This window comes from Carlito syrichta, unplaced genomic scaffold, assembly GCF_000164805.1.
Source record: "Carlito syrichta isolate Samal-C Ts95f unplaced genomic scaffold, Tarsius_syrichta-2.0.1 Scaffold123581, whole genome shotgun sequence".
In the NCBI taxonomy this organism is placed as follows: Eukaryota; Metazoa; Chordata; class Mammalia; order Primates; family Tarsiidae; genus Carlito; species Carlito syrichta.
Genome location: NW_007067677.1, coordinates 190,594 through 216,268, shown reverse-complemented (window position 1 = coordinate 216,268; position 25,675 = coordinate 190,594). Strand labels below are relative to the sequence as shown.

Genomic DNA, 25,675 nt, shown 5'->3' with positions numbered 1-25,675 from the left:
ATATGGAATCTGCAAATAATGAGAATCTACTGTATTTAGAACTTGGGGCCAAATGCGGTGGTTCACACCTGTAATCTCAGCACTTTGAGAGGTTGAAGTGGAAGGATTGCCTGAGTCTAGGAGTTCAAGACCAGGTTAGGAAACATAGCAAGACCTTGTCTTCACAAAAATTTTTAAAAATGGCTGGGTGTGGTAGTGCACTTATAGTTCCAGCTACTTGGAAGGCTGAGGCATAAGGGTTGCTTGACCCCCAGAAGTTGTGACTGTGGTGAGCCATGATTATGTCACTGCACTAAAACTTGGGAGGCAGAGTGAGATTCTGACTTAAAAAAAAAGGAACTTGGAAATTGGTGCATGTGGTTGGTTTTTTTTTTTTTTTGAGTTGGAGTCTCGCTCTGTTGCCCAGGCTGGAGTGCAGTGACATGCTCATATCCAACCCAGCGTCGATCTGCTGGGCTCCAGAGATTCCTCCGCCTCAGTTTCCAAGTAGCCGAAACTACAGGTGCAAGTTCCCACACCTAAGTTTTTAATTATTTGTAGAGACGAGGTCTCTCCAAGTTTCCCCGGCTGGTCTCAAACCTGCGGGCTCAGACGTCTACTTGCCTCAGCCTCCCAATGTGCTGAGCCACCGAGCCCAGCCATGTGGTGGTTTTTAATTAATAGTTTATCTCCCCCATCTCTTCCCTTCATGCTAATCTTACCTCTTTCCCATAGAAGAAAAAGGATTCCACTTGGATAGCACTGGGATATTTCTTTGGGGTCTTTATGATGCCCTTGTTATATGCTCCTCTCAGGGTAGGAGGGTTGCTGTTACTGGTGAAAGTTTGATGGCTTCTATTAACTGGGATGCTTTTCTTTTATTTCTTTCTTTTTCTTTCTTTCTTTTCTTTGAGACAAGGTCTTGCTCTGTTGCTCAGGCTGGAGTACAGAAGCTCAATTACGGTAACCTTAAACTCGTGGGTTTAAGTGATCCCCTGCCTCAGCCTCCTGAGTAGCTAGGACAACAGACACGCATGTGTCACCATGCCTTGTTAATTTTTATTTTTTATTTTTTTGCAGAGGTGGGGTCTGTCTATGTTGTCCCGGTTGGTCTTGAGCTCCTGGGTTCAAGTGATCCTCCTGCCTTGGCCTCCCAAAGTGCTGGGATTACAGGCGTGAACTATTGCACCCAGCCAACTCAGGTGAATAGGTTGAGTGGGCCATTTTTCTCTCTCTCAAACTCAGAGTGCCTCTGGAGGGAGGCCTGCAGTACTCCAGCTGCTTGACATACAGGGATGGATATGGGAATGGTAGGGAGGCCCTTTTTCCATTTGTACCCAAGACATGCTCTCCAGGCCAGCTTTACCATTAGTAAAGTTGACATTCTGATTTGGTTGATTATATCTACTTTCAGTTTGATTAGAAATCTCAATTGGAGAGGGACGATTAATGCAAACCCCTAGCATGTCACTTTTCCATTTTACTTGCTTTTGACTTATGGTCCCAGCTTTGGAATTGAGGTATCTGGGTCTCCAGGGGCTAGTTCAAGACTCTTTTGAACTGTGCTCATTATCATCCTCCCCTTCAACATCAAGATGCTTTAATCAAGTTGGTGTGCTCTGAATCCTGACGTATTTTTTAAAAAGTTCTTTTGAGGTTTTCTGATTCATCTCATCAGTCCTTTTGCGAGGTCTGAATTTTAGGGTGAACTTTGTTTTACTCAAACCAGACCCTCCTACTCACTCCAGGGTGATAATTGTCCTAGTGCAGAGTTTTTCAACTTCAGAACTACTGACATTTTGAGACAGGCAATTCTTTGTTGTTGGGAGGATGTCATCCTGTGGAACGTTCAGCAGCATTCTTGGCCTCTACTCACTAGATACCAGTAGCATTCTCTCCTCCTCTCACTTCCCAGACTTTGCCAAGTATCTCCTGGGGGACAAAAGTCACTCGAGTAAGAACTACTTTTCAAGTGGAAAATGTACAAGATACAGCAAGAGCAGAGGAATGCCTCTGTCTTTTTGACCAGGTAGGCTTCCCAGTGGAAGTGGCATTTGAGCTGAGTTTTGCAGAATAGGTTTCCTGGTGGTCATGGAGAAAAGAGTTTTTAAGGCACAAACAGGGAGATGCTCATGGCCCTCTGACACATTTTGACCCAAATATGGTTTGATTTTCTACCACTCCCACTAATGCCCTCAAACATCTAGAAATCACTGGAGAGACCTGGCTTTTTCCCTATGTCAGTGCCTTTATTATTGGATACAAGTGGATTCCACTGCCATATGCAAAAATTTTGCTTTTGCTGGTTTTACTTACTATGCTGTGCACCATCATTGAAAATAGGATTGGATTCCCAAAGGAAATTACATTGGAAACGGGTCATTTTCTCTCCAGCATTATGTCTACACTTTGGGTAGATGAGAGGGAGTATTATGCTGTGTGCTGCATGAATATGTCTGATTCAGTGTTATGAGGAATTTTAGGCATCATTTCAGATTACCATATGGTGGTCTGTGGCAGTTGTTGCACACTCATGAGAAGGGACCTAAGTTCTACCTCACCTGAGATGTGACTCATCTGGTGATGTATAGATCCAGGGGTGGGGTAAGAGGAATCTGGAAGGAGAGTGGGAGAAAGAAATTTAGAGCATCCTTTGCTAGAATACAAAGTAACATTGATGGATGGTAGGATTCTCACAGCAAGGGTAAATGAATCACACCAAAACATCAATGAGTTTGGTCATTTATTGATGCCACACAAAGGCAGGCTTTGATTACAGTCTAGTTTTAAGCACTGAGATACTCACCAAGGTACCCCTTAAGGAGGATGGGGAAGGGAGACCAGCAAAGCAGCACAGAGATGCAGGGAGGGCAATGGGTTGGGTCATGTATGTCATACAACCACTTTAGAGGACCATGATAGATAAGACTGTGCTTCCTCCACCATGTTTTTTTTTAATGACATAACTTAAAATAACAATACTTGAATTAGCAATACAAACAACAGGAGTAGCATCAAATATGTTGGCTACGCTATAGCACCAGGCAGTTTTATGTCACGTGGTCTCTCCCTCAGAAGTGTATCATTGTGGACCAAGCACCAGATACATCATCCCAGAGATTCATATTCAGGTCCGAAAGGAGAAGAACTAAGATCTGCACTCTCTGGGATAGTAATGTGTAGCTTTCAAAGTTTGGAGGATTTTAGTCAATTGAATGGGAAGTTATGTTCTGAAACCCTCAAATTGTGTTTCAGATACTTGATGAAGGTTATCAGAAACATTCCCTGACTATCTGAAAGCATTACAGTGGAACGTTAGTGGAGACCTGGCTGTCTCAGGAGATTGGACGGAGGTGTGCTCTTGTTTAAGAAGATTCATCACAAAACAAAACATTACTACAAAGGGAAGCAATTCTTGTACCATGAAAGAATTTCCTGATTTAAGAAAGTATTCACTAATAAGTTTCTTGGAATATTATTCTCTCGTGGTATGTTTAATTATGGTTTTATGTTCAAGAATTAAATTAAACCACAACTTTTCAGAGAAGAGTCAACTCTATGCTATGACAGGCAATGTAAACCAAACTGTTTTTTAGAACCTTAACATATTTAAGCACCAGGCTCTGTGGTGGCCCTCTCTGGCTCATGCAAGATATGTATCCAGTGTTTCTTGATACACTTCTCACTTGCTTGTTCCAATGGGGAAGAGAGGAGGACCTGGATAAAGAAAACCAACAATTCTGCTCATGTCAGCCCCCAAGCATCAAAGATATGAAGACACCATCCAGGTTCTTGTCTTCAGAGTCTTCCTGTTGATCTGACCCCTCTTGCACTGCAAGCACTAGGACCTGTCAAAATACCACGGGCCAATTGCTGAGTAATCACCAAGGCAATAGCCAGTGGGACAAATAACTCCTACAACAAACACTACCTTCATCCTGGAGTCCAGAATGGTAGGCACCACACAACCATCTCATAACACAGCCTCACTACAAGAAGCAAATGTCTGACATGTAATTAAGGGCCAATTTTCTGCCTTTGAGAAACTGGAGAAAAACCTGGAATGGAGCACCTAGCCAAGCCCTCTCCATATGTCTACTAATCTTCTCCACCATGTGTGATCTATTTTGTATGTTGGGAAATTTGGCCTAGTGTAGTTTGTTGAGGTCAGTAAGAATTCAGATTTGTTCCTGAGTTTTGTAAGCCTGGTCATACCCAGGTATCTGATGACATGTATTTGACCCTATGCTAGTACAGTACCAGGTTAAGTTAGATCAATCCAGTTTACTAAATGAATACCTCTGAAAGCCTACACTACACTTCAGGAACAGTCTCTGTAAATTGATATTAGAAAATATCAGATTCTTCTCCACTCATGTCACTAACAATTTAAGTGTCTTCTATTCTCTAAAAATGTTATTTCAAGATTTATGTTTAAAGGCAGAGAATACAATAATGTAACTATCACATAGAAATAAATGACCTGGCTTTAGGTAAACGTTTCAACTTTTCTCCTGTTGCTGTTCTATCTTGAATTTCATCCCAACCTCAGTGTTTTACTTTCCACAGGAATTTATCAGAATAATATACATTAATTGCTTGAAAAAAAAATAAAAAGCACATACTATAAAATTTTAAATTCAAGGTACCCAAGCAATAGAACTGGCATTGGCCAGCAACACCATTACACATTTAACAGAAGATGTATATGTAGATTTCACATACAATTACTCATTTGTATGCCTATCTATATGTTTATATTACTTCTGCCACCATCTAGATATTAGCACCATTTCTCAATAGCACCATTCTGCTGAATGGATAGATAATTAAAGGAAGATAGGGGACATTGTGATCCATGGTGACTATTAAGTGTATCTGTGTATGAGTCAGAAAATTTGTGGCCCATAGCATGAAGTCCCCACCCCTGCCTTTCACCCTGTCAGAAATTGGTTCTGAGGTCTAATTTCCCTTGAAACATACAACTACAACCCTCTACCTACACACCCACCCCCTTTCTCTGGGTTCAGTTCATGAAGTACCTCCCCATAGAAATAAGTTCGCCTGGAAATTTGCTTTGAATTTGAGACCACAGCCTACTTTGACTTCTGATAGGTAGTAGAAACATCCAGAACCTTCTTTCATTTCAGATTTTTTGGACTCCATCACTTGCCTATGCCATCCAAGTTAAAAGATCTTTAATACTAACTACATACTGGGTACGTTGAGTAGATCATCTTTATCTCATATTTTAGAATTTTTTTTTCTTTTTCTTCTACACTTGAACTTGACACTAAGTTCTTGCACTTAGTACAACTGACCTGGTTTTTGGAATATTTTAATCTAGATCCTCATTTCTCACCCTGGGGGGAGGTAAGGGCAGGTGTCAGCCTAGAGCTAGTGGTAGTAGTCTTTGTGTTTAAACCCCGGCAACCACATGGTGGTGGGACCTGAGCTCATGCTTCAGGTGGGGATTGTGCAAGAGAGGGAAAGGCAGACAGGAAGACTCATTTGCCCTTCTGTGAAGGAATGGGTGTTTTCCAGGAAAGGAGGAAGAATAAAGGCCCACATTTCCTTTTTTATAATAATAAGAAACTGATTTTTGTTCATTTGCTTCTAAAGAATTTTTATAGAAATTGTCCTTAAGTCAGAAATGTTTTCTGTGTAATTAACCTAATTCCCTTAGGGTACACTTCCTGTGTCCATTTACTCATACTCTAGTGTCACAAGGTTGGCAGGAGACTCTAACAAGGCCAGATACAGAGTCCTACAGGGATGGAAGAAGAGTCTGAGGATGAAACCAGTAATTTCTCTTCCTGCCCTAGTTGAAGCCTAGGTGAAGAAAGAGGTCCTCTGCCTGGATGAGCAAAAGGGATATTTCTCAAAACTCCTCCATGACATTTTAAACAGCAGCTGACCCAGACAGGAAGAAAAAAAAAAAGAGGATGTACTCAAGGCAAATTAACAAGATTATCTGTTCCCTGGGTAAGTGTGGCTCTGTTTCCTGACAATCTTGAGGTAGTCTGGGAAAAATCTGGTCTTTTTGTGTTTATTTCTAAGAGAGAGAGAGAAAAAGACATCATTTCACAGACTCGCCTAATCTGGCACCTTTCCCAGGAGCTGATCCCAGGGGATGTCTGATTGTCTTGGGTGTTTCACTTTCTTGTCAGGGAGCAGCAAGTAAGACAGTGCAGGCCTCCTGTGAAGGACATTTTGCGGCTAGAGGAATTTTGTTTTGTTATGTTATGAATTTTGTTTCGTTATGACCCAAAATTGAACCTGAAATATGTAAAGTGAAACCTTAATGAAGTGGTCCCCAAGGTTAAAGCATGTCAGCTGCAGTCTATGGTGAAGGGTGGCTTCCTTCTGGACTTAGAGTGCTTTGGGGTTTTTCAGCAACTGTTGCTTTCTTTGCCTTTGGGAGTGGGTAATGTGCATCTGGGGACACGAGAAGCAGCATTGAGCCCTCACAGTGGGCACAGAACATTTCTTCATGGCTTTTAGTGTCTGGCAGAAATTGGCTGACAGCTTGTCCTTGGTGCAAAGTAAATCTGTGGGGGAAAAAATCCAAAGATTATCCTTTGTAGGATGAATGAGCACAACTTGTATTAATATAAGACTTTATATGGACTACCAAGAAAGGATTCATAACAATGCACAACAATAGTAGATAGCCACTGGATATTTATTATGTATCCGACAATGTGCAAAGTGCTTATGTTAAACTGAATTATCAGTCGCAATTCTTCACTCCTGGGTAGTTGTGTTATAATGGTACATTCCCTCCCTTGCCACAGCTGCCTGGTGGGTCGCAAATACTTTCCCACTCCTGGACTTTGGGTTCAGCCCTATGACTTGCTTTGGAGAATGGGATGCTAGCAGACATGGTTCTGCAGGGACTTAGGATGAGTCTGCCCTAATGAGCTTCCGCTGTCACCATATGAAGAACCTGGCTTGTGTAGCCACCAAGGAAGGTGAGAGACACATAGAACAGAACTAGACCCAACCTACAGCTTACATCCAAGTCCATCCAAAGCCAAGCTCAACTGGTTGAACCTTGGCTGGCCTATGGGTGCTGAGTAAAAAATAGATGACTGCAGTTTTAAGCCCCTGATTGTACTTTGCTACACAGTATTGCTATGACAATAGTTAAAGGCAGTGTCTTACATGCATCGCTTCATTTAATCTTCACAGCAGTACTAGCAAGTGAGTATTTTTTCCACTTCACAAATGAGGAAAGTAAGGTGTTGGGCCGTTAAGAACTTGTACTACGTTATCCAGCTGATAAATGGCGTCGCCAGATCTGAACACAGGCAGTTTTGATTCTAGACCTCATGCTTTTCTTGATTATACTGTTCAGAATACCAAGCAATACCACTCAGTTAAATACCCAGTGCTTCCTGAATACTGCTAAACAGAATGAAGGATACAGATACATAAGTTGCAGTCACTGCCCTCCAGAATAGGACTATCAAGATGAAGGCAGGAGACATATACAAATAAATCCCGTAGTAAGTGTACAATCAGTTACCGGAGTTCTAATCTTTGTTTACTCTAACTAGCTCTGAGCATTAAGTAAGTTCCTTAATTTTCTTGGCCTTACTTTCCTCATACACAAATCAGGAAATGAGAGGAGATGGCTCAGGGACCGCCCACATTCGCTTTGTATGGGTGGCACTCAGCACTGGCCTACATATTTCTGGTCTGAAAGGAATTCAATGGGGTTCAAATTAGATTTTCCTTCTAGAAAGTGAAATTGTTTCAAGCTTGGCTTGAGTGCTTCTTGGAGCTCTCGTTGCCTTTCTTTCTCCTTTACAAAGAAAAGATTTTCATAGTTCGGAAGGAAAGCACATTCACATACAGGCCACTGTCCTTTGTAAATAGAACAATCAGAAAAAGTCGAAATTGGAAGTAATGTTGTCTTCATCTAAAACCTGTTGCAGTATTTTTGCCTCACTATGCTTTTTTCACCTTTAGATCATAAAGGCAAAAAATGCTTTTTATCTCCTCAGAATGCCTCATGCTTTTGATTGTGCCTTATGTTTTGTGAGGGGGGAAAAAAGTCTTCTGTTAGAATTCTAAATTTGGAGCCCAGGTTTCAAGTACACTTAGGGATAGGTACCATAGAATTCTCCTAGAACCCCAAACCTCAGTCTTCATTGCTGGTTCATCTCTTCTTCAGCCCTCTTCTTTAAGCCTGTTATTTTAAAAAATCAGTCTCTCCTAAAATCCCGCAGGAAATTGACTTACACCCTCTGAAGTTTCAGAAAGAGGACATGTTTTGACCAAGCGCTCCTATTGTGGAATATCCTCTTGAGCTCTTCATCTCCCATGTCCCCCCTACAGTAGTGGGCATTCTTCATGGAGCCTGGGCTGTGCATCCTGTGGGCTGCTGATCAGAATATGTCAAAGCTTCCTTCTCAGGTTTTGAAAAGTTCCCAACCCCAAGTATCACACAGCCGGCCCTATTTCTTAGTCAGCCTCTCCTGAAGTCTGTGGATGATGGAGAAAGCACATGTAGGGTAACTCCGCCCCATGCCGGCTTTGCTGTGAGTACATGAATGTGCTGGGGCTACTGTGAGGAAGGAGGAAAACAGAGGCAGTGTGGAGACTCAGCTTGCACCCCGCTGCTCCACAAAGCTTCTTTTGGCCTTAAAGACCCACACGAATCCCTTCTGTCTCTATCTATAATCAGCATCATTATTGCATCATGTGTTCCAACATGGCACCACACTCGCTCTTGAACTGTACTGAAATGGCATGTGAGCCTTTTCTGCTAAGGGTTTAAGTGTGGTTTCTCACAGGTGCCTGCCATTATAAAAAGGGCCTCTAGGAGGCCCCCAAAGTCTTTGCTCTTGTTGTGAGTTGAACTGTATGTTCATTGTTGTGAGCTGAACTGTATGTGTTCTTTTACATGTCCCCCAAAGTTGAAGTCCTAATCCTTGGTACCTGTGAATATGACCTGATTTGTAAATAGAATCTTGGCAGATGTAATTATGATGTCAATTAAAGTGAAGTCATTCTGGAGTAGGGTGGGCTCTTAATCTAACAAGAATCGTGTTCCTATAAAAAGAGGAGAAGAGACACAGAGGCAGAAATACACATAGAGGAAAAAGCTGTGTTCAGACAGACACAGAGAGGGAAGGTGGTCATGTGATATTAGAGTCAGAAACTGAAGTGAAGTAGCTTTAAGCCAAGGAAAGTGAATGATTGCCAGCAACCACCAGAGCTTGGAGAATGAGGGTAGCCCAGCCAATACCTTGATTTTGGACTTCTAGCCTCCAGAAACGTGAGCGAATACATTTCTGTTGTTTGAAGCCACCCCATTTGCGGTAGTTTGTTTTATGATAGCACTAGGAAACTAATACATCCCTTCCTCCATGAAAACAGTTACAACAACATAGATAAAATTTATTAAGCATTTCCCACACACTAGGCGATGCTTTGATGAATGTACGCTACACCATTTGATCCACACAGAAATGCACTTGTAGGTACAGCTGTTTTCCTGCTTTGAAAAACTGAGGGTTACAGAGAGGCTTAGCAACTGGTCCAACATCATATAGCTGGTATGTAGACTGTGTTGCTGGAATTTGAACATTGTCTCAGTGCCTCTAAAGTTTGCCTCCAAGAGAATGAATCTCTTTTACAGGTGATGGGGTAGGAAGCGATCATGCAGACAAGTCTTCTCTGTCCAGAACATCTTCATTTGCTCAACACAGAAATCCCACTTCTTGGCAGGTTAGGTCAACACCCCAATGACTGAAAGACTCAACCAAGCCCGGTATCCTTACCTGATCTTGGGAACCATGAGATAGAGACTTACTCTTCAGTAGTCCTCAGGGCCTGGAAACATGCTAGGTCCTGGGGGTCCTACTGTTTGAGAGTGGGGGACCAAAAGGAAGATTGAAGGATGAGCATGGCTTGTATTGGGAGTTTGTGTTCCAGGCCCATGTTCAGCAGCTCATTTAGACAATGACTGTGAGCCCAAGATCATGACAGGGCTTAATTACATCAGTTCTTTTCAGTATTATAAAATAATGAATGCTTGTTATGTTCACCAGTCAACTGGATCCCAGTTCCAAAATCCATACAATGCTTATAATTAGGGCAGCTTAGAGAGGCGATCCCACTTTGCCTCTGCCTGTTCAATAGTAACTAGACTTGGAAATTTAAAAGGACAGTTATATGCCTGTTCCCTTGCTGTCAGTTGTATTATGTTGAGGGGATAATATTTTGTCCATGAAAGAAGATTGAAACACAATGTCAATGTTGTTGACAAATGGACTTTCCATAAAACTTAGGGCTCCTTGAGGCCAGGAACTGTGTCTTATTTATTTCTTTATCCTAAGCTTTTAGTACTTGTCTGAGATAAATCTCGTGATCAGTAATGTTTCCTAAATAAATAAATACATGAAATTCTATTCATCTGGAAGAATATCTTTCACTAGACAATTTATTGACTCAAATGTTCATCTGTATCAACACTGGATCTAAGTTGTGTTCCAATTGTTTTTCTTGCCTTTTCTGCCCCTCACTCCTCAAGCTAAAACAATGACAATGAAATAACTCCAGGAATGGCATCCAAAAGAGTTCTGCTTTGAATTTTTAATCCATATGAATGTAATGCCTGGAATATGAGTGCAGACAATCAAGTTCGTGAACTCATCCTAGAAAAAGGGTACCATACCTCACTGCTGAATATCACTATGGTCATCTTCAAAGTACTCTCCTTGGGAAGCCATGCACTGATGCCAGTGCCTAGTCCACCCATCAAAACAATTCTGGAACTCTTTTTCTAGAATGGCCATCAGAGCTGTCATTGTATTACCCCTGATATCCTGAGTGCCATCAAAGTATCTTCCTTTCAATATTTTCTTTATATTCAGGTAAAGAAAAAAGTCATTGGAGACCAGATCAGGTGAGTTAGGGAGGGTGTTCCAATACCATTATTTGTTTACTGGCTAGAAACTCTCTCACAGACAGTGCTGTGTGAGCTGGTGCATTGTGATGCAAAAGCTCCTTTGGGAACATTTTTGCATTCACCTTTCTCATACCAAGATTTTCTGTTAAGATTTCCCGGTTTCTATATCAGTGTTTGCTTGGTCTGCTATGCTTCTCATAGTCAGCCAACAATTCTGATGCACAATTCAGCAAATTTTTGCAATGTTTCTGTCCATTCTGCTCATTACTGGCCGTCCTTACCTTTCTTCATCAGTGATACTTTTTGTTCCCCCAAAAAAATCAGTGACACTTTTTGTTCCCTTAGCCTATTTGGACACTGCCATTTTCTTCATAGCATTATCCCCAAGTCCCTGATTTCACTTCCACTCTTGCTAAGTTTAACAAGAAATTTAATGTTTGTTCACTGCTCTAATGCAAACTCCAGCATTCTTGCAATGATAGTTCTCATGACCATTCCAGAAAGAGTTCCAAAATTGCTTTGATGGTGGGCTAGGTGCATAGCCTCCCAAGGGGAATATTTCAAAGACAACCATAGTGATAATCAGGAATGAGGTATGTAGCACTTTTTCTGGGATGAGTTTGGGAACTTAATTGTCAGACCTCGTATAACTAATACTCAGTGAAATACATTTTCTTGATTTCCTTTTTTACACAAATGTCGTGAAAGGGATTTGTAGTCACTAATATGGGAATGGTAGCTCCAATTTTAATTTTAAGTCATTAAAAATTCAGATGGCAGGCAACCCCTTTGGGTTCCCTCCCACTGTGGGAGCTTTTTTTGTCCTCTCAATAAATCCTGCTTTCTTAAAAAAAAAATTCAGATGACATCTAAAATAAGTAAAATGGCCAGGAGGAACGAAACCTTATATGAATTCATATTTGACCCTGTAAGATGGACAAGAGGTATGTTTATTGTGACGGCTCACTGACAAGAATCTAGGCTTGAATGCATATTTTCAAAGCATTTTAGAGGGTATAGGGGTTAGGGTGAGTAGCTGGTTTATTAAATCAAAGAATTTATTGCAACTGCTTTTTTGTGTTGCTTCTATATGAGTAAGCATAGCTCTGCCTTCAAGAGAAATTAGTAATTAACTTTTGTTGCTCTGATAATGATCAGTGAGTGGAATTCATTGTTAATCACATCGATTGCCAGCCAACCATTAGTCACCATCAATTTAGTGTGAGATTTCAAGTTGAAAAATACCATCTGTGCATTTAGCCCAGTTTTGATTATTGAAGACTGTATTATCCAGCAACAGGGCGGTAAAAGAAAATCTACCTATAATTAAAAATAACAATCCCTAACACTAAGCATGATCAACCATGGTGGTTGCTTCAGTTAAACAAAAAATAACACAACATAGAAGGGATGCCACAGCATTAGCATTATAAACATGGTACCATAGAAGGTGACGAGATGAAATGAAAGGAAGAGAGTCTTAAATTGGCCCCTTGGTCTAGAACAAGGTGCTTCTCAAACTTTAATGTGCATCTGAATCACCCGGGTCTTATTTAAATGCAGATTCTGGTATCTTTTTTATAGAGTGATTTGAGTTCTTCAGGGCATATCCCCAGTAGGGGGATTGCGGGGTCATATGGAAGGTTGATTTTTAGAGCTTTTAGGAATTGCCACAGTGATTTCCACAGAGGTTGCACTAGTTTACACTCCCACCAACAGTGTAGAAGTGTTCCCTTTTCACCACATCCTCTCCAGCATCTGTTATTTTTTGTTATTGATAATGGTCATTCTGACTGGAGTTAGGTGGTATCTCAGTGTAGTTTTAATTTGCATTTCCTTGATGACTAGTGAGGTTGAAAATCTGCACATGTATGTTTATCACAGCACTGTTCACAATAGCAAGATCATGGAATCAACCATGTTGTCCATCAAAAGAGGACTGGATTTTAAAAATGTGGTACATATACACAATGGAATATTACTCAGCCATAAAAAAAAGAACAAAATCATGAATTTTGCAGCAACCTGGATGGAATTAGAGTTTTTAATACTGAGTGATCTCTCATAGAAACAAAGATCTGAATATCACATGTTCTCACTCATAAGTGGACCTTGAACAACTACCGTAATACTATAAGAAAAGGATTGACAGTGGCAGGAAACTATGGGGGGGACAGGGAGGGGAAGGGAGATTGGATTAATGGTAGTCAATATCTGTCTGGGGATGGCGGGGGCACACCTCATCAACAAGGGTACCTGAACAATGCATATTTGTATACCTAACCCTTAACTGTACCCCACAGTTTTAAAATAAAAAATAAATAAATGCATATTCTGATTCAGGAGGTCTGGAGTGAGGCTGGGATCCTCAAACTCTCAGGAGATGCCAGTTCAGCTGGTCCAGGACAACACTTTGAGAAGCAAGAGTCTGGAAGACTAAATATTAATAACATCTCTGACAATGAGCTGAATGTGGCTGCTTTTGGCATTTCAGGTAAGGCTAATGAAAGCCACCACAAGTACAAGTCAGAAAGACACAAGTGACAATCATACTTAAACCATTTTGTTCCTCCATGCATTTCAGTCATGATTCTCAGCCCAGATCTCTCACTTGCCCTCCACATCTCTGCAGCAAATGAATCACCGTATGATATACCTACCTAGATGATTCACAGGTCCCTCAACAAACAAGTCCCAGACAGAATTCATTACCTTCCCCCCTTCCAAACCTACTCCTAGGCTTCCTCTCTCAGTGCCTGGTTGCTTCATCTCCTCAGTAGCTCAAGTCAGAGAAATATGGGCATTAGCCTTTCTCTCCTTTCTCCCAGCACAAAGGCCTGTCAAATTTTTCTTTTAATTAGCTCTTGAATGTACTTCTATCTGTCTGCACTTCTATTGCCCTACTTCGTGCCATATAGAACATCTTCTGCTTAGTTGCAGCCTCCTAACTAGTCTTCTGTATCCTCCACATTGCATCCAGCATAACTTTCTTTCTTTCTTTTTTTTTTGACTTGGAGTCTCACTCTATCACCCAGGCTGGAGTGCAGTGGTACGCTTATGGTCACCCCACTATCGACCTGCTGGGCTCCGGTGATCCTTCTCTCTCAGCTTTCCGGCCTTCCTCAGCTGGAACTACAGGCATGTGCTACCATGCCTGGCTAATTTTTGATTTACTGTAGAGACAAGGTCTCGTCAAGTTGCCTGGGCTGGTCTTGAACCTGCGGGCTCAGGCAATCCACTCACCTCAACCTCCCAAAGTGCTGGTATTACAGGCTGAGCCACGGAGCCCGGCCCCTCAGCATTAACTTTCTTATCTTCACTCCCCTATTTGGGATTCTTCAATGACTTCCTTCCTCCCTAGGGATAAAGTCTAAAATCATCAGCATGCTTCCCAGGGCCTTTTATTCTCTAACTCCAGCTTCCCTCTCCAATCCTATAATTTCCAAACTCTCCTTGAACTTTGTACTTGAGTAAAATTTATGTGGCATGCCACCATCTTCTTTCCGTGTCTTCCAGAAGGTGAAAGCTTCTCCTGAAACCTCTGACCTGACCTTTATACTCAACCTTCACTTCTTCTGTAGGCCTTCCCTGTTCTCCCTAATTTATGTTTGATGTCCTTCCCAAGTAATCTCATAACATCCCTTACCTCACTTCTCATAGTGCCTGTCACTGGTTTGTAGTTTTGTTTTTTGTATGACATTCTGTCTAGCATGTAGTAAGTGTCTGACAAATATTTGTCGAATAAATGCATGCTTTGTAAATAAACCAATCCTAGGAAAAAATATCTCAGGATATTAACTCTAAGGGCAGTCTCTGTTGGATGCCTCAGTACTTGGAAGGAAGCATATATTTCACTACTTCTCATTTTTAAGAATCTGCAGAAAAAGACTGCCACTGTGTACTACCACTATGCTACTTTTTCAGGAGCAGCGTGGTCCTTAGTTGATGTTGCCTAGTTGGGTTATTTAATTAGGGGCAGAGTAAATTCATGTAGACGTTGCTGTACTGTATCCCAATTGCTGTACTATATCTCCATGAGGCATTCTCCTCTTTGTAACAAATGTAAGTAAAATATCAAAAACATCTTCTCTCTGTCTGATAACTTTTTTCCAGGTTTTTAATTTAATTTGAAAATTTTGCATGTAAATGGAGCCCAAAATGTAAATGGACCAGTGCAATGGATATTAGAGTTTGTGGTTGAACTCAGGAAGCCTACAGGAGCTCCACATAGAGAGCCTCCTGCAAATTCACATCTCCCGGTGTAACCTTTGGCCACTGGGTGAAGAGTGTGAAAGTCCAGCTCACTGGCTCAGGAATGGACAACTCTGAGGCATAACTTACACTCTGGAGCTCTCTTGTGGGACCAGGATGGACCTAGGACTCACGGTCCTGAGAGGGTACCTTGACTATGCCTCCCTCCTTTTTCTACCTGCTTTCTTCATTCCCTTAATGGTCTTCCCTGGGAACACTTATTTAATGAACCACTTGCATGCTAGATTTACAGGGAGGACCATTCCATCCTTGACTGGGCTCCTAAGAAAGGTTAGAACATCTCTCAGACATCTTTGAAAACATAGAAGTAGTTCCCATTCTCATGTGGGATGATGTCAGTGTGAACATGCTTAGAAAAATTGGTGAAATAATCTCTCAAGGAATTAGAGTGAAACCTCACCAAATCAGACAGCTTGTTCCCAGAGATGGTGGCTGCCTCTTCAGCATTACAATTCTCTATTCAGGAAAAGGAATGTAAAACTATCTACAAGTTGAATCATACAGGATGACTTGTTTGTGATAAGCTGTCTTCCCCCCTTGAGCAAACCCATTCACTCACCAGCACTCTTCCTGCAGGCCTGCTGGTTGCACTTTTGGGATTCTGGAGGTCTGGGTTCATGATCACACAGGCACTGGTCATGATCTTTAGTTTTATTGCTCCCTGAGGGGACACAATGGACAGTCCTCTTCTGAAAGCCACCTCCACAGGAAGTGGTGCACTGAAAGAGAGGTGTATAGAAAGTCAGAGTTCTTCCTTAGGACCACCAAGAGAACACCAGCAGAGTACTTTTAACCCAGTTGTGATTAAGGATGGGAAAATCTCAATTACAAGAAACCTTTCCGAAGGAGGTATAGAATAAAGGTACTAGTCATTTGGGACATGAATTTAAGAAGAGTCCTACATTATATGTTGTATAGATTGAATTTAGATTAGTTTACTATTGAATTCTCTGAAGAACATAACCCCTCTTTCCCACACTTGAGAATGGCCTGTAGCCTTATACTACATGGCCATAAAACTGGGATCTAGGAACTCATGTTAATACCATGGGACCCTGCCACCTGGCTGCACATGATTGGTCCAGGGGAGGATCACTGAATCAAGCAGGGCCAATCGGTCACTTCCTTGGGAATTTGGAAATGAAACAGAGCAAGACAGTCCACCTGAGTCTGAAATACAAAAATTTGGCTGCAGTTGGTGGCCACATTTCCTGTCACGTAGGAGAAGTAGAGAAAACAAGATGACAGAAAATGTGAGTGGAATGAAGCCCATGCTTAGAGAGGAATGGGAATGAGAGAGGTGTGCTTATGGGGTTTATGCCCTTGGTTCTAACTAAAATTCCCCACTGAAACGCTTATCTTTGCATCATGAATACATGGAGTGAACCATATGAAGAGAGTTTGAATTGCAAGCAAAAAAGAAGAAAACTTCATATCTGGAAGTAGGGACAGGACTGAGCATGGAGACTGAGGAAGCAGCAGGGCAGGAACAGACCCTGGGTCTGGGCCTAGGTGGACCACGTGTGGTCTCAAGCCATGCTAACAGTTAAGGTTCCACTGCAATGTCATGACTGGCCACCTGGCAGCAGGAGGGGGATACAGTATATATAAGCAGTCTGTGGAAGCAGTTTATATAACCTGACTCTTGAAGATGTAAGAAAATGTGTCTGAATTTACCACATATATTCTTTTCTTAAATTATTATTTTTTTAGGTAAAATATATAAAACATAAAGTTTACCATTTTAACTATTTTTTAAAAGCAGGATTTATTGAGAGGGCAGATAAGCTCCCACAGTGGGAGGGGACCTGAGGGGTTGCCCCATTTTAACTATTTTTAAGTATACAGTTCAGTGACCTTAAGAAAATTAATACTGCTGTGCAACCATCACCACAATCTATCTCTAGACATTTTTCATCTTCCCAAACAAACTCCGTACCCATTAAACAAGAATTCCCAGGCCCCACTATCACCCTCAGTTCCTAGCAACCACCATTCTATTTTTTATCTCTGAATTTGACTGCTGTAGTTATTTCATCTAAATGAATCATATGGCATTTGTACATTTAGAACTGGCTTATTTCAATTAGCATAATGTCTGAGTTTCATTCATATTGTAACATGGGTCAGAATTTCCTTTTTAAGATGGAATAATATTCCATTGTATGTTTATATGTTTTGTTTATCTATTTATCCATTAATGACATTTGGGTCATTTCTACATATGGGCTATCATGAACCACATATACTCTTAAGATTGACATTTTATATCATGTTTTCTCACTTTTAGTCTAATTTTTATTATATTACCAAACCTCCCAGAGGACAGAAACGAATTTCTTTTTCTTCATACTTCACAGCAATTAGCATGACATTCAGTATATTCACTGAACGATTGGCTGTAAAGACTGCTGCATGGAAAATTCTGGAAACGTCACTTGGCTCAAAAGATTTCATTTGCCATTTAAGACACTATTGGACACTCAGTTCGCGAATAAGATAATACCCACACCGGGACACCACTGGTTTACTCAGAATACTGCTACCCAAATCCTGTTTTTCACAGATATCTCCCATACAGAAGGTAAGAGAAGCATCACTTTATTAAACATCTATCACTATATTTTATTTTACTCTTTATAAAGCCTAGAGCATGATGATCAGCAGGGAGGCTTGTGTTTGCATTATGAAGCCAGAGTTTTCTGTGATTAAACTTGAAGGTAATTTTCTTTAGTGGATTCACCTCAAATTCTCCGTGGATGTGGGGGAGAAACAAAGAGTAAGAAATAACTACTCAGTTGGTCTTGAGTAAATAAAAGTCTGCAACAGAGGACAGAAGAAAGAACAATGGAAATTAATTAAGTCAGAATCTGAAAAAGTACTAGACAAGAATTTAGGAGACTTGGGCCTTCTTGCTTACTGTTCTGAATCATTCACTCCAGCTTTCTCTTTCTTCTTCTGTAAAATAAGACTGCCACTTACAGACCAAAGGACTTCCTTTCCTGATTTCTTCTTCTAAGAATGGCAGGTCTTGAGCACTGAAGTCATGCGGGTCCCCATGGGCAGGGCAAATTAGGATGGAAGAGCTAATTTCAAGCCAAGCACAAAAATAAGCAGAACTCACTGTCCATGCACTTACTAGTCAATTAAAATAACTTGTAAGATGCATAAATATGTGTTGTATTTAATTGGGGGATTAAGCAGAAAGCATGGTTGTTGATTTGGGTGTTATTAATTGTAGTAATGGTGTAAATTGGGGGTTTTAGAGGAAAGAGTATATCTTTCTCCTAGGACTTCAATTTATTCCTTTCGATCCAGTAAAATCAAAGATCCTTGAGCAGAACCGAGAAACCCAAAGGGGTTAGGGCCAAACCTGACTGGCTCCTAGCTAAGTCTATGGCCCCACTGCATTGCTTATACCCTCAGCTGCAGTCTACATTAGCTTCATTCAGTCCTAGATGCTCTGTCCAGTGAGACTACAAGAGCTCTCTTCAGCCAACACTGGCTTGTTTGGGAAGCTGACTTCCAAAGTTCAACAAATAATTACTCAAATACTTCAAGCGGATCCTTGCTCTGTGAGAAGCTGTAAAAGGGATACATGAAGACTGGACTCTGTTATTGCTATGTTACAACCAACATAGATCAAGTAGAGAAATATGAAGAGAAACCATTTAATGTTTTATAATACAAACATGTTCATTGACTACCTTTCTTGTACTTTTAAACATATGGTAGGCCATGTTCTTTGCACATAGAAAATATCCTTGATTTCAATTCTTGTAACAACCACGTAATATAAGATTTGTTTTCTGGTCTTGCTAATGTAGAAACAGATTCCTGTCCCCTCCCCATCCCTTGTTTTTTTTTTTTTTTTTTTTTAATTATAGTATTTGTAGCCCCTTTCTATAGAGGCTCACTGTCTTTCAGATTTGGAAAATTTTTCTTGTGTTAATTTTTTGATAATGTCCTCACTTCTATTTTTTCTATTCTCCCTTTTAAAAATTTTATTATTTTGATGTACCTGCTGGCCTGATCCTCTCATATTCTTATTTTTTTAAATCTCAGTTTCTTTGGTCATTGCTCTCCTTTTCTTGAGAAAGTCTTCAAATTATTTTCCAAATTTCCTGCTAATTAATGTTTTACTTTTCTATTTAAAAATTTTTTCTAAGGTCTTATTCTATTCTTGAATACTCCTTTTGTATAGCTTCTTGTTCCATGTCATGGATGTAATCTTTTATTTCTCTGAAGAGATTATTGGTTTTTTGGGAGACATTCATCTAATCCTTGCATGGTCTCCATTTCTTCAGAGTTCTTTTTGTTCTGTTTGTTTTGTTATTTTGCCCTTGGTGTGAGGGGTTTTCTCAAATGTCTGGTAATCAATTCTAGGCTATCTCTTTGTGTTTCAGAATGAGTTACCTATGATCTTATTGGGAGCTACATTGGTGGTAGCTACTGAGAGGTAGCTTTACATAGGATGATCAAGAAGAGATTTTTTTTTTTTTTAATTGAGGCTAAGCTAGTCTCCTGCCTGCATTGAACTCAGTGAAGGAAGGGGGACATCACACTATTTACTGTGTGTATTTTCACTTGATTGTCTGAGAGATGAACCTTTTTGCTCCCACCAACTGTATATAATTTCAAGGTCTCTTTGGTTTACTTCTCCAGAGAGAAGAGCTCCAAGATATGGCTGGGACAAAGGAGAGACTCACTACTTCTCTTATAGACTTCTAACCAACCCTCTACCATCATCTCTGCCTTTAGAGATATCTGGACAATCTGCTTGCTTCTTATCATCCCCATGATAGAAAGATTTTAGCTTTCTCTGGTATACTAAATCAATGAAAGTTTAACCATCTGTTTACAGCTTCTCAAGTTTTATTGACCCCTCTCTCTGCTGTTGTTGCCTGCCCCATCTTTGTCTCTATGGGTTTGTACTATTTATGGTGTTTTATCCCTAATGCCTATTCAGTAGAGTTATGAAAACAGAGGCAAATGTGCATACTTTATCCATAACTTATCTTTTCATGTAACAGTAGATCATGGAGATCAGGAGTGATTCCAAAGGCTGGTTTGGTAGGTGTTAGCCACTCCTCATTCCTTCTCATTCTTTGCCATGCACAATTGATGAACTCCTGACATGTGATTCTTCTGAGAGTTCAACCCATGTCCACTTCCAACAGACTATAATCTCTAACTCCTTCAGGGAATTGATGGTGAGACTTAAAAATGTTCATTTGTAGTTTCTAATCTTCTATGAGATGTTTCTGCCTCTGAATGGGTCCAAACTTATAGCACATTCATAACTTCACATTGTATTAAATTTTTTCTTCTGAGGTCACATTTGCTTTGATTAGTGATACATATATTGTTATACAGGGCTCCAATATATTTATGAAGAGCCTAGTCCTGAAATACATCCAGGTGGCTGGGGCAAATCCTGCCCAGAGTAAGCACGGCCTCTATCTGGGCCCATGTAGGTGAAGAAGGTCACTGCTACCTTGATCTATGAGCTGTCATGATGTTAATAATAAATTTTATGACACTTATGGCTAGACTATGACACTCACGTCTTGATTGCGGTAGTGAATATTAATTAGACAACTATAGATACACATTACAACAAAAAGGCCATGGTTAAATAAGTATGGTTAATCAACTTGATGGAAAATTATTGTGAATAAACGGTTAGCACTGGACCTGGTTCAGCTTACTTGAGGGAAAAATGACCTGAAAGTATGATTCTGGCAGGGAACTACAGACTTAAGGTAAATGTGGAAAGTTATGGCTACCTTGTCTACTGGGAAATTCTTGGTGCATGGGACTGTCCCCTGCAGGGTGTCTGTGAGTTGGCATGTGGTCTGGTGACCAAAACAGTTTCAAGATAACCCATGTGCACTTTGGTTTTCATCCTTTGCCAACCATATATATTGTGTACCATTCAAGGAAGCTACTGAAGTTGTGTCCTTGGGTAGCTGCCTCCTGCAGAGATGAGGCTGTTGTGCCTAATATAGTTTCTGTTTGTATGCTTCTACACAACTAAGTAAATGTAGCGTTAGATTCAATACTTCACATGTCTGAATGTCAATGGAATGTCAATTTGAACCAGCATTTGAGGTGATTACGGTTGTGCAGATGTAACACTGCAACTATGAACAATGGGGACTACTAGGAATATAGCAACCTAAAAATATCTAGGGCCATTATGTTGAACAAAACACTGCATTTGCCCATGTTATAATTATAACCAGCAAAATACACATATACAGGAATGAATTACTTTATAAAAATGGTATGGCTGAGGCATCAGTATGTCAGACTTTCTTGGTTCCCCGACCTTCCAGTTCCTAGCCCTATAATCTGTCCCAGCTGAAGAGGCAACCAGGTTCCTGGAAGCATAGCTCAGTGGCCTGCACATCAGGCCCATGCCACATGGCTTTCACTTCCTGACTCTGGGCTTTCTTGTTGCCAGTGAGACATGAGTCATGATGGGACCTCAGAAGTCTGGGCATATTAGCTCTCCAAAGAAAGACAGGAGACTTCAGGTAACTCTTCTTTCCTCCTATCCCTGGATAAACTGCCATAAGAGGCAATAGTTCACATGGCTTTTAGCAGACCTTCCTGTGAGAGCCTGCAGTCAGTTGCTCCTGACACTAAGCGATGTTTAGTTAGATGGAAATAATCAGTCTGGTAATCACTTTATATTTGACTCTTCTTCTCTACCTCTTTCCTTTTTTTTTTTTTAAATCATTCCTGCTTCTCTGGCAGTGAATTTCCTAATAAAATATAAGATTTTGCTTTAAGAGTCTATTTTCTAGAGAACTCAGTATAAGACAAATCAGAATGATAGCAGAATCTCTAGGGGATAATCTTCTTTATTTTCAGTGTTGCTGATAGAGTATTGTTTATGCAACAAACACACTTTGGTAGAATAACACTTTCTCTCAATTATAGTTTAATTATTTTGTTTATCTCTCCATCAAGCAGGCTGGCCATCTGGCAAACTGATTTGTAGGCTGACAAGAGGCTTGAAACTCACTAAGTGAGACAAAGTCTAAAGCAGGACATATGGGACCCCTCTTTGCTCTAGGAAAAACTGCAGGGTCCAAGATGTTGAGGTACAAAGTAGTCTTTCCTTAAGCTTTGTGCCTCTGGAATAATTTTGGTATTTGATCTTTTCTCTTTTGAACACAAGGCAGTAGACACTGATCCATAACAGCTATGGGTCAATTTTTAGCAGACTTAGAGATATTAGATGGCAGGAAGGTACTAAAGTTAGTATAAAACTAACTATAAAACTAAGGTGTATAGAAACGCTATAAATCAATGAATATAGTGAACATGTACAGTGAATACATATTACTTTTGTAATGAAAAATACATGCTATTTCCTTCTCTCACATTTCCTCATAAAAGGTAAGTTACCATACTTTTTTCTTTTGTAAAGCTAAAATAAAACAAAACATCTATAACCGAGTCTTACCAGGTCCCAATTCCCAGTAACCCAGTGACAGCAGAGATGCTCATTGCAGGGTTCCGTGGATGTGGGCCTTTTTGTCCAATCACAGAGGCCTCCTGGACAAGACACTCCTCTCTCATGAACTCCCCCTCCACAGGACCTGGAACACTGATATACAGTAGGAACAAGATTAGGTAAAAGTCAGGCAGCAATGTGTTCAATGATGAGGGGAAAACATCTTACTATCATTTTTGTTGTGTATTGTTATGTTATTGGGAATATTGGTATCTGTGTTGGAACCTTTAGCATCCCTGTAGGTTTCTTACAAAGACCGCAGTGTTTGTTTAAAGCAACCATGGTAAAACAAGAATTACAGAGAGGGAAGAAGATTGATTCGTTGGTGAAGAAAATTTTGAGGAAAAGAAGAGGAGACGAATCAGAAGATTCCAAATGGTCCAATGTCAAACATTATGTCAAAAGGAAGAAATTTTGGTTAAAAACCTAAATGAGCAGTCATTCCAGAATAGAAATTACAGTATCTGAATTTTGCCTTCTGGTACAAATTTCTATAAATAAAAATATAAAATTTAGATATCTTTATAGTGACTATCTCTGACAGCTCAAAAGGAGCACACATTTGCGATACAATTTTGTTTGCCTCTTATTAAAATCAATCTTTCTTTCCCCCTACAGAAAGTTTTAGAAGCAAATTTATCCATATTAGGAGTGGTGGAATAGGTGGATTTATTCAAGATTCTGGCATATTTGCTATAATGCTCACAAAATAAATTCAAGATGCCAAAATGGATTCCCAAAGGAACACAATTCTAAAACATGTCAATTTTTGCTCACTAGAGTAGTTGTATAAGATACACTGACTCATTTTCATGAGGTTTCTAAGAAGAAATTAAAGAAGTCACAAGAATCTTTAAAAACTACTTTGAGTACTTTAAAAAGCACTTTGAGGCCGGGCTCAGTGGCTCAGCCTGTAATTCCGCGCTTTGGGAGGCCGAGGTGAGTGGATTGCCTGAGCCCGCAGGTTCGAGACCCGCCTGGACAACTTGGCGAGCCATCGTCTCTACAATAAATAAATAAATAAATTAGCTGGGCGTGGTTGCGCACGCCTGTAGGTCCAGCTACTTGGAAGGCTGAGGCGGAAGGATCGCTGGAGCCCAGCAGGTCGAGGCTGTGGTGGCCGGGAGCGGCCACTGCACTCCAATTTGGGCGATGGAGTGAGACTCCAACTCAAAAACAAACAAACAAACAAACAAACAAACAAACCACACTTTGAAAAATGCATAGCATGGTTATAACAACAACAAAACTATTATGCTTATCTTGTGAATATCACGTCCATCATATCAGGCACTATGTGTGTGGTGGTACCATAGATACATGGAAATTATATACAATTAACCTCTTCTGCTCAGTAAAAGCACTGATGTATTACTGCCACGATACTCCAGGTTTGAGAATCAACACGAATCTTTTCCCCCATTTATTTGATGTTTTTAACCCCATCTGTGGAGAGAAGGGGACAAATTTCACATCTGGGATTCCTGTACATATTATCTTCCTGCATATAGATTCAGGGCCACTAGGCCAAGTAATTTCCAGGAAAAGCGGGGTAAAGAGAGTGTACAGCAGGGGTTCTCAAAGTGTGGCCCTCAGACCAGCAACTTCAAATGCAATATCTGCTCCACCCCAGGTCCTTTAACTAGACTCTCTGAGAGTATGACCCATCCATCTGTGTTAACAAACCCTCCAGGTGATGCTGAAGCATGCTAAAGTTTGACTGCCTCTGGTATAGAGATGTTCCTGCAGCTAAGATGTATATGCCATGGAGGCTGGATTGGCTGACATTTACTGAATGAGTGCAGAACATTCCTAGGGTGGCAACCAGCATCATGGTGAGTCAGGGAAAGTGCCTGAAAATGCCCACTCCCTTAACAGTAGCCCCAGGCACTCAACTGACTCTTACATCTTCTAATCCCTACTGCTCCCTTGTAAGAAAGTCTGTCTACTGTGGTCTGCTCAAAACAGAGCAATTTTAATGCTTGTCTTGTGAATATCGCGTCCATAATATCAGGCACTGTGTGTTAGAAGGGCTGCAGGAAATAGTCTCATGATGGGGGTCCTAGAAGTTACTGAGAAAACATAAAGAATATATCTTCTTCACAATCAGAAAGATTTGATTGCTCATCTATGACAACCTGCAAATACCATTTCTCTGACCAGGCAATCTAAGCTTCTTTGTGAACTCCTGGATTATGAAAGCTGTCACCTGAACAGGTGCAGGCCAGGCTCAGTATATAGGGAGAACTTGGAAGCCTGGGTCCAGAGCATGAGAAAAGCAGGAAGTTCATGTACTCCAGAAATGGGTAAGGGAAGGAAGGGAAAGAGGAGATAGCAGTGGTTGATGTTCCAGAAAACTCCAGGCAGTGGCCCAGAACCTCAAGAATCAGCATGGAGAAAGAATTCTCTATGGAATTCTTCACAAGTGGGCAATAAGTAGCTCAGGGCTCTGTCTTCCATAGGAGTTGACACTAACTCTGTATCTTCAGGTTGGGATTCTCCACCTTCTCCACCCTGGTTTATGATAGGCTCCCACCCCAGATAGTTATTGATTCACTCTTTCTCCTAAGTTCACTCTGCTTAATACCCACTGGGCTAAGTTCTATATTAGAAAGAGCAGAGGTAGTGGAGTCTACCTTATGTTTGAACTAATACTTTACCCTTTATTTTCTAGTGGCGTGTCTCAGTTAGGTTTCTCAATCTCTCTGAGTCTCAATTTTTTTTTTTTTTTTTGAGTTGGAGTCTCACTCTGTTGTCCAGGCTGGAGTGCAGTGGCATGCTCATGGTGACCCCGTACTGACCAGCTGGGCTCAGGCAATCCTTCCGCCTCAGCCTTCCAAGTAGCTGGAACTACAAGTGCATGCTGTCACACTCAGCTATTTTATTTTATTTTTTTATTTTTTTATTTTTATTTTTGAGTTGGAGTCTCACTTTGTCACCCAGACTGGAGTGCAGTGGCCGCTGCCGGC

General features: G+C 40.7%; 1 protein-coding gene across 1 annotated transcript in view; it reads right to left on the bottom strand.

The window, feature by feature from the left end:
* Window positions 1-6,351: 6,351 nt before the first annotated feature.
* Window positions 6,352-25,675, bottom strand: part of LOC103249837 (A disintegrin and metalloproteinase with thrombospondin motifs 12) — a gene marked incomplete at its 5' end in the record, with an annotated part of 154,497 nt that continues 135,173 nt past the window's right edge. Inside the window, 3 exons of the mRNA XM_008048455.2 lie at window positions 6,352-6,530; window positions 15,735-15,894; window positions 22,656-22,799. Coding sequence (XP_008046646.2) covers window positions 6,352-6,530; window positions 15,735-15,894; window positions 22,656-22,799 — 483 coding nt within the window. The remainder of the gene's footprint in view (window positions 6,531-15,734; window positions 15,895-22,655; window positions 22,800-25,675) is intronic.